General features: G+C 38.2%; 1 protein-coding gene across 1 annotated transcript in view; it reads left to right on the top strand.

Moving 5' to 3' along the window:
* Positions 1-10,118, top strand: part of HYDIN (HYDIN, axonemal central pair apparatus protein) — a 474,307-nt gene that overhangs the window by 267,445 nt on the left and 196,744 nt on the right. Inside the window, 1 exon segment of the mRNA XM_010850902.1 lies at positions 5,722-5,789. Within this exon segment, the coding sequence (XP_010849204.1) occupies positions 5,722-5,789 (68 nt within the window).

Genomic DNA, 10,118 nt, shown 5'->3' with positions numbered 1-10,118 from the left:
TGAGTCTGAGTGAACTCTGGGAGTTTGTGATGGACAGGGAGGCCTGGCGTGCTGCGATTCATGGGGTCGCAAAGAGTCGGACACAACTGAGCAACTGAACTGAACTGAATGTCTCTGCTTTTGAATATGCTATCTAGGTTGGTCATAACTTTCCTTCCAAGCAGTAAGTGTCTTTTAATTTCATGACTGCAGTCACCATCTGCAGTGATTTTGGAGCCCCAAAAAATAAAGTCTGCCACTGTTTCCACTGTTTCCCCATTATTTCCCATGAAGTGATGGGACCGGATACCATGAGCTTAGTTTTCTAAATGTTGAGCTTTAAGCCAACTTTTTCACTCTCTTCTTTCACTTTCATCAAGAGGCTTTTTAGTTCCTCTTCACTTTTTGCCATAAGGGTGGTGTCATCTGCATATCTGACGTTATTGATATTTCTTGATTCCAATCTTGATTCCAGCTTGTGCTTCTTCCAGCCCAGCGTTTCTCATGATGTACTCTGCATAGAAGTTAAATAAGCAGGGTGAGAATATACAGCCTTGACGTACTCCTTTTTCTATTTGGAACCAGTCTGTTGTTCCATGTCCAGTTCTAACTGTTTAGTTGGGAATAAATGTAACAAAAAAATGTGTAGACTTTCACATTGAAAACTACAAAACCTCATCGGAAATGAATTTAAAAGAAGACCTAAATAAGTGACATAGATTAGAAGACTTAATATTAACCTATGATGGCACAATTTCACAAAGTGATGTATAGATTCAACATGATTCTATCAAAATTCCAGCTGTCCTTTTTGCATAATCGATGAGCTAATATTAAAGTTTATATGGAAAGGCAAGAAATCCAGAATAGCCAAAATAATTTTTTACAAATACCCTAAATTTGGAGAACTTCTATATCCCATTTCAAAACATACTACAGTTTTGATGCAGTAATCAAGAATGTGTTATACTAGTATTAAGATAGACATGTTGATCAATGGCACAGAATTGAGATTCCAAAAATAAATTCATATGGTTATGGTCAGTTTTTTTTTTATCAAGAGTATCAAGAAAATTCAATGGGAAAAAGGATAGTATTTTCAACAAATGATGCTAGAGCATCTGGATATCTACATTCAAAACAATAAAGCTCCATGGAACCCCCCTCCATCTCACACCATATACAGAATTAATATGCACTTCCCTGGTGGCTCAGACGGTACAGAATCCACCTGAAATGCAGGAGACCTGGGTTCAATCCCTGGGTCAAGAAGATGCCCTGGAGAAGGGCATGGCAACCCACCCCAGTATTCTTACTCAGATAATCCCATGGACAGAGGAGCCTGGTGGGGTACAGTCTATGGAGTCACAAAAGAGTCGGACATGACTAAGCGACTAACACACACATAGACCAAAGCCCTAAATGTAACAACTAAAACTATAAAACTTTAAAAATAAAACATAGGTGCAAATATACATGACTTTGAGATTAGGCAAAGATTTCTTAAATATGACATCTAAGTATAAGCAATCAAAGGAAAAGTAAGTAAATTCGACTTTATCAGAATTTTTAAATTTTGTGCTTCAAAGGACACTATTAAGAAATGAAAAAAGCAAACTACAAAATGGGAAAAAAATATTTGTAAATCATATATCTGAAAAGGGGCGTCTACCTAAGGTATATACAGAACACTCAATAACCAACAGACAACCCAGTTAAAAATGGGCAAACCATCTGAGCAGACTTTTCTCTAAAAAAGATATGCAAATAACTAATACCATATGAATAGACTCTCAACATCATTAATCATCAAGGAGATGCAAATAGAAACCACATTGAGATACAACTTCATACCTGTGTGGATGGTTATAACTTAAAAATAGAAAACAGCAAGTGTTGTAGAGAATGTAGAGAAATAAGAAGCCTCATACACTGATGGTGGGAATGTAAAATTTGCAGCCACTTTGGAGCAGTCTGACAGATTTTCAAAGAGGTAAACTTTGAATTACCTTATAATCTAGCAAGCCATTCCTAGATACCTACCCAAGAAAAATGAAAATTGAAATCCACACAAAAACTTGCACATGAATGTTTAACACTGCATTATTCTTAGTAGCCAAAAGGTGAAAATAATCCAAGTGTCTCCCAGCTGATGAATGGATAAATAAAAGATGGTCTATTCACACAATGGAATGTTATTGAGACCATAAAAAGGAATGAGAAAAGAAAGAAGGATGTACCTGCTGCAACATGGTACCTGTTAAATGGGTGAATTTATAGCATAGGAATTATATTTGAATGAGGCTGTTATTTTTTTTTTTAATGTCCAAGAGCCTGTAATATTGAATAATAGTTCTGTCATTTCATGAGTGAATTTTTTAAATCTCTCCTCTCTTCTAAAGATCCCAAGCATGCACTATGTACTGTCACATGTCACTAGAAGGCAGTGGCACCCACTCCAGCACTCTTGCCTGGAAAATCCCATGGATGGAGGAGCCTGGTGGGCTGCAGTCCATGGGGTCGCTAAGAGTCAGACACGACTGAGTGACTTCACTTTCACTTTTCACTTTCATGCATTGGAGAAGGAAATGGCAACCCACTCCAGTGTTCTTGCCTGGAGAATCCCAGGGACGGGGGAGCCTGGTGGGCTGCAGTCCATGGGGTCGCTAAGAGTCGGACACGACTGAAGCGACTCAGTAGCAGCAGCAATGTCTGAATAGATCAGGATGTACTTGGGTTTTCCACTGTGAATAACAGTTTAGAAATCTTCTTGGAACCTTCTTACAAATAAGATTGGACTAGTTAATACTCCAGGTATTCTGTGAAGGTTAGGTCTCTTAAGACTCTGGACCTTACCATTCATACCAGCTCCCATGCTTCTTTTTTTTTTTTTTTTTGAATGTTCACTCCTTGTTTCTTGCAAAGGAAAGGAAAATCTGGCTGTGGAAAGAATGTTTATTTCATCCTAAAACTAATTACAAATTGCTAAGAGAAATATTCTTGTGTAAATTGCATATGTCCAGAATTGTTCTAGCATGTCATACCACAAACAGTAATTTTGAAAACTTGGTAAATATCTGGTGTCACAAATAAATGTCTAATGATAAAGGTTGAAATACATGTATAATTTATTATTTATTTTCAGTTCCACACAGTAATACTCATTTTACTTATGACTTTGCCAGGGATACTCTCTTGGGCCTTATAGCCCAGGAAGTCTCTATAAAGTTTATATTGTGGATTCTGAAATTTTATTTCTTGTTCTTTTACTGTCAGGTAATCTTCTTTCCTCAAAACCACATAATTTTAGCTAGTATACATTGAAAGTTATCAAAACTATTGCTGAATTTTTTTTCTATTTCTGTTTATTTCTCTGGCTGCATGACACAGTACTTAAAGTGGTTGGATAAACAACACTGTACAATTGAAGTGGTTTTTTAAAATTACCTATAAGCAATTTTGTACTCTCCTATTTTTACATATGTGACTTTATGAAGTTTAACTGTAGCATATTTTTCATTTAGTCTGTTTTACGTAACATCATAATAATTCAATCACTTTATTTCTTAGTCTTTAAAATTCTAATCTTAACAGACCACTGCATTGGTGTTGGGGACCATCTTGGCAGAGACTGTCCTAATATTCAGAATCCCTGTTTGAATGGATGTGACAGCGTCTAAGCCCAGTTGGTATTCAGCTGCCGTTCCCTTAGTTATATGTGCCTTTGAACAAATGCGATTTTTTCTGCTTCACTGATTAAACGACTGCATTGTGCAGTTTTGTGATCTTCTTTCCTATTTCTTTATGCTTTTGTGCACCGCAGACACTTTTGATCTATTTGTTACTTTGGCCTCCCCCAAACTTTTTTTTACAAGTATCTAATCTGTAGGCTCATTTGACTTCATTCTCAGCTAGATCCTAATTCCTCCTGAGTACCAGCCGCTCCTTTTGAAACCACTTTGGATTATTAGCATGAAATAGAACAGATGGTCCTGGGAAAGGCTTTTAGAATTGAAACTTCCTGTACTGAGTCTTTGTTGTCATCTCTCCTCCCAGGCTTGCAGGAGCCTCTCAACATATTACAGTCAGATTTCTAGCAGCCGGAAGTATCACAGGGGCACCAAGTGCGTTCAGCATGGCATGACACACCTACATCACCAGCATCTGGATCTGGGTGGGTTAGAAGACTCAGGCTTGGTGGGATTTCTGGTATTTGTGTGTCTATAACTTTTGAAAGCCTGGCACACAAATGGGGAAATAGTTCAGTTCTTACCTTTGGTCTAGAGATTTTAGGGACATGGACCACGGAAAAAGGCAAGAATAAGGAAGTACCTGATATATTAGTTTTCTATTGCTGCTGTAACAAATTACCACAAACTCAGCTTAAAGCAATACACACATATTATTTTAAGTATGGTCTTACTGAGCTAAAATCAAAGAATTGGTCAGGGCTGTGTTTGTTTATGGTAGCTCTTGGGGAGCATTAGTTTCCTAACCTTGTTCGGCTTCTTGATGCCGCCCACAGTCTTCAGCTCATGGTCTCCCTCCTCCATCTTCAAACCTAGCAAAAGCTGGCTGAGTCCTTCTCACATTGCCTCACTCCTACCTTGTCTTCTGCCTCCATGTTCTGATTTTAAAGACCCTAGTGATTACATTGAACCCAACTAGATAATTCCGGCTAATGTCCGTATCTGGCATGCATGCCTGCTAAGTCACTTATGTCGTGTCCAGCTCTCTGCAACCCTATGGATTGTAGCCCTCCAGGCTTGCATGGGGTTCTTCATGCAAGAATACTGGAGTGGATTGCCATGCCCTCCTCCGGGGGATCTTCCCAACCTAGGGATTAAACCTTCATCTCTTACATCTCTTATATCTCTTACATTGGTAGGCAGGTTCTTTACCAATAGCATCACCTGGTAAGCCCAATTTCCTTATTTTAAGTTCAGTTAATTAGCAACTTCAATTCCTTCTGCTACCTTAATTATTCTTTGCCATGTAACCTAATATATTCATAGATTTTGGGGGTTGTTAGCACATAGACATCTTTGGGGACCATTATACTATCTACCACACCTGAAGTCAGCTAGAAGCTATGGAATCTCTATTATTTATTTTAAGCTAGAGCATCACTCCAAGATCATCACTGCAAGAGCCTTGCATGAGAGGGAAACAGAAAATCAACAGCTAAAGATTCCTTAAAGCCCACCTATTCCCATCTTCTCTTTTATATGTTAGGGAAAAAACTGAGACCTGCAGAGGCAAAGTGATTGACCAAGATCACAGCTAGTTGGTGCTAGGAACTGGATTAAAACAGGTTTATAAAAGTGTGGGCCAAGGAATATTGGTATCATTGATAGTCTTTGATGTCTATACCTGGATTAGACCTATAATTTTTTCTTGTCTGAGTTAATAACTTTTCATGTTGTGTTTCTCATCCACATTAACATTTTGTGCCATTAGTTCAGTGATGTATCTTCTCTGCCTCATCACTGGTAGGAATATGGTGATAAGTTAACCATAGCATCATTTGCTAAAACCCAAAGGTTTGAGAGTTGTAAAGGAATTTTAAGAACCATTGTGATTGACCATTATCTCACAGTTTCTGTGAGTCCTAGATGATGTGGTAATTGATTAAATGCCAAATTATGGTTTTCAGTGCTCACTGTCTGCCCACTTCTTGATTGTTACCTTGAAGTCACCGGATTCTCTTTCCATTCCCTCAGTGTATATTCTTACTTTCAGAGGCTGTGTCATTGGACCTACCTTCCATTTTAATGTTCCTGCTCTGCATTTTGGTGATGTTTCCTTTGGTGAGTACTTTTCCATTTTAAATTAGATATTGAGAAAAATTCCTTTTCCCTCTACGTGGGAGGGAGAAGGTTTACAAAGAATTTCTCTTACCATTTTGTGTAGGCAATAGCTAAGAGGTTCTAGAATTGTTTTTCCTCTCTAGCACTTTGGTGCCATTTCCTAGTTTTTAGGTGAACATTTTAGCTATGTGCTGGACACTAGTTGTCAGGCCATGGGTGTCCACCCCAGTTCCTGCAACAGAACAACAGAATGCTTTATGTTTCACTCCACTATCTGAACATTCTGAACACTCTGTTTTTATGCAGATTTTGACTTGCCACTTTGGCCACACAGCCTGTTAACAGAGATGCTCTCAAGTTTAAAGTGAACTCAATGGTGGTTTAAGTCAGGTGTTTTATCACTTCAAACTGAAGACTCTTCTTTATTGTTGTATCGACTTTTTACTCACTTGCTTCCCTGAGTCGTTTTCTCCCATCTGAACTTCCCCAATAATAGAAATGATAACAACAGTGGAAGCAAATTTACTTATTAATTGGTTCTTTCTTGTACTCCAATTGCTGCTAAGTAATAATATGAAATATGACATTTAAACGCTTTAGCAATCCTAGGGGGAGGCACTCTTTAAGGTTCCCATTTTAAAGATAGAAGACCTGAGCACTGGAACAGTTAAATAACTCCCAAAGGTCACACAGCAATAGCAGAATTAGTACTTCAATTGAGATCTATCTAAATCATATTTTGTCAACTTGGGTGTTGACAGTTGCACCTAGAGAAGCAAAAATTGATTCCTGGGGGTTGAGAAAACTTAGATATAACAATGGTTTGTGTCCAAAGGTCCACCCTACCCAACCGAATCTTTTTCCTTGGTATTTATTTCTCTTGTTAGAGAGAATTGAGTCTAATTAAAATCGTATTTAATTAACTGATTTGATGATATAAAATTAGTTTATCACAATGGTTCTTTTTAGGAGGTAATAATTTTTTAAAATTGAGAAACCCTGCTGCTACCGCTAAATCACTTCAGTCGTGTTCGACTCTGTGCGACCCCATAGACAGCAGCCCACCAGGCTCCCCCATCCCTGGGATTCTCCAGGCAAGAACACTGAAGTGGGTTGCCATTTCCTTCTCCAATGCATGATAGTGAAAAGTGAAAGGGAAGTCGCTCACTCGTGTCTGAGCCTCAGTGACCCCATGGACTCCAGCCTTCCCAGCTTCTCCATCCATGGGATTTTCCAGGCAAGAGTACTGGAGTGGGGTGCCATTGCCTTCTCCGAAGTCTGAATCTTTATTCCTTAATTATTTCCATTTTGTTCTATTGTTTTCCATTTTGACTTTTAATTCTTTTGCTTCATTTCAAGTTGGCCCATCTAACTTGGGGAAAAATATTTCTTAAGAAAAATCGTAATGCCTTTATAAATTGCTTTAACATGTGGGTGTTGTAAAAGTTTTTGAAAATTCAGAGCACATGTATTTATACAATGCCTGTACCCTGACCTATGTTATAATGGGTAAGGCACATACCATAAGAAGGTTTATATAAATGAAGTTGAATGTCTCTTCATGTAGAATGTGAAAATGGCTAGAGAGATGTTTACAAATCTGTAGGGCATATTAGAATGATAGACTCCTTTGAAGGAAAATAAAAGTGACCTACAACTTGAAGGGTAACCGTGAAGGGTAACTGTGACAGATGCACAATAAGAAGCGATACAGAAGCTAGACTCTTGTGATGTGAGAGGCTAGAAGATGCTACAGAGCCATGACCCAAGACTACCCAAGTCTGAGATCTGAGAATTTACTTACCTTCAAAACCCAAGAAGCCTTTTCTTTGAGTTTGGAGACAGATTCCTTAATCTTCTGTCTGTTATGACAAGAAAGGTTAATAATAGCATACCCTTTTTTCTTGCCAACAGGAAATCTAAGGCTGTTTGATTTTCATAACACTTGGGTCAGTGAATTTAAGCTACTTTTCTGTGCTTCTGGATTCTGCACTGACCAAAGTTAGGAACAGTTTTGTAGCAATCTTTCAAAATTATCTTGTGATAATATTTTCAAATTCCAGAATTGGAACTAGAGTCTTCATGACTCCAATACCAGGTATCATGTATTTCTCCAGGTAGATTGGCCTCCTACCACAAAGAAACATGGTTCATTGGAGAATTATTTATTTGAAGCTCTGTAATTATTACCCCAACTATGCAGGTAGGGCTTTGATGAGAGAGATAAAATAAAGCATGTTACCGGCTCAGGGATGAAAGACTAATAGAGGTGTACATCGGTAGTTCCAGATGCAAGAGAGAAAAGAACTGTTACAGAAGCCAACCAGACACTGGAGGACTTCTTAAATTATTTCAGGATGACATATATATTGTGTGGAGTTAAGCAAGGTCTGCAGGGATTGTAGTAGGGCTGGGTAGTACAATAGGGTAGCTGAAGTTGATCATATCAGCCCCTTATGGGCACTAAGGCCCATTCTTGAAGAGGTATCAGTTATGGACTAGTGGTGGAGACTTGGCATTTACTTGATTACAGATAAAGATCTAGATTTGGCATCACAGGGTCTGCTGGTATTGATGATATTAGGATATTGTAATTACCATAAAGTAGGTAAGAGGTAATAGTACTATTGGTTGCTATCTAAAATATTTAAAGTATGGCTATAGCAAGCAGAGATAAGAAAGCCTTCCTCAGTGATCAGTGAAAAGAGATAGAGGAAAACAATAGAATGGGAAAGACTAGAGATCTCTTCAAGAAAGTTAGATACCAAGGGAACATTTTATGCAAAGATGAGCTCAATAAAGGACAGGAAGGGTATGGACCTAACAGAAGCAGAAGATATTAAGAAGAGATGGCAAGAATACACAGAAGAACTGTACAAAAAAGATCTTCATGACCAAGATAATCACAATGGTGTGATCACTCACCTAGAGCCAGACATCCTGGAATGTGAAGTCAAGTGGGCCTTAGAAAGCATCACTATGAACAAAGCTAGTGAAGGGGATGGAATTCCAGTTGAGTGATTTCAAATCCTAAAAGATGATGTTGTGAAAGCGCTGCACTCAAGAGGCCAGCAAATTTGGAAAACTCTGCAGTGGCCACAAGACTGGAAAAGGTCAGTTTTCTTTCCAATCCCAAAGAAAGGCAATGCCAAAGAATGCTCAAACTACTGCACAGTTGCACTCATCTCACATGTTAGTAAAGTAATGCTCAAAATTCTCCAAGCCAGGCTTCAGCAATACGTGAACTGTCAACTTCCAGATGTTCAAACTGGTTTTAGAAAAGGCAGAGGAACCAGAGATCAAATTGCCAATATCTGCTGGATCATCGAAAAAGCAAAAGAGTTCCAAAAGAACATCTATTTCTGCTTTATTGACTATGCCAAAGCCTTTGACTGTGTGGATCACAATAAACTGTGGAAAATTCTGAAAGAGATGGGAATACCAGACCACCCAACCTGCCTCTTGAGAAATCTGTGTGCAAGTCAGGAAGCAACAGTTAGAACTGGACATGGCTTTTGTTTGCTGGAAGATTTTTGATTACAGTTTCAATTTCCGTGCTTGTGATGGGTCTGTTAAGATTTTCTATTTCTTCCTGGTCCAGTTTTGGAAAGTTGTACTTTTCTAAGAATTTGTCCATTTCTTCCACGTTGTCCATTTTATTGGCATATAATTGTTGATAGTAGTCTCTTATGATCCTTTGTATTTCTGTGTTGTCTGTTGTGATCTCTCCATTTTCGTTTCTAATTTTGTTGATTTGATTTTTCTCCCTTTGTTTCTTGATGAGTCTGGCTAATGGTTTGTCAATTTTATTTATCCTTTCAAAGAACCAGCTTTTGGTTTTGTTGATTTTTGCTATGGTCTCTTTTGTTTCTTTTGCATTTATTTCTGCTCTAACTTTTAAGATTTCTTTCCTTCTACTAACCCTGGGGTTCTTCATTTCTTCCTTTTCTAGTTGCTTTAGGTGTAGAGTTAGGTTATTTATTTGACTTTTTTCTTGTTTCTTGAGGTGTGCCTGTATTGCTATGAACTTTCCCCTTAGTCCAGACGGCTTCACAGCTGAATTCTACCAAAAATTTAGAGAAGAGCTAACACCTATCCTGCTCAAACTCTTCCAGAAAATTGCAGAGGAAGGTAAACTTCCAAACTCATTCTATGAGGCCACCATCACCCTAATACCAAAACCTGACAAAGATCCCACAAAAAAAGAAAACTACAGGCCAATATCACTGATGAACATAGATGCAAAAATCCTTAACAAAATTCTAGCAATCAGAATCCAACAACACATTAAAAAGATCATACACCATGATCAAGTGGCTTTATCCCAGG

This window comes from Bison bison, unplaced genomic scaffold (assembly GCF_000754665.1).
Source record: "Bison bison bison isolate TAMUID 2011002044 unplaced genomic scaffold, Bison_UMD1.0 scf7180017864297, whole genome shotgun sequence".
Taxonomy (NCBI): domain Eukaryota; kingdom Metazoa; phylum Chordata; class Mammalia; order Artiodactyla; family Bovidae; genus Bison; species Bison bison.
The sequence above is the reverse complement of the archived record's forward strand: the minus strand, read 5'-3'. Positions and strand labels throughout refer to the sequence as shown.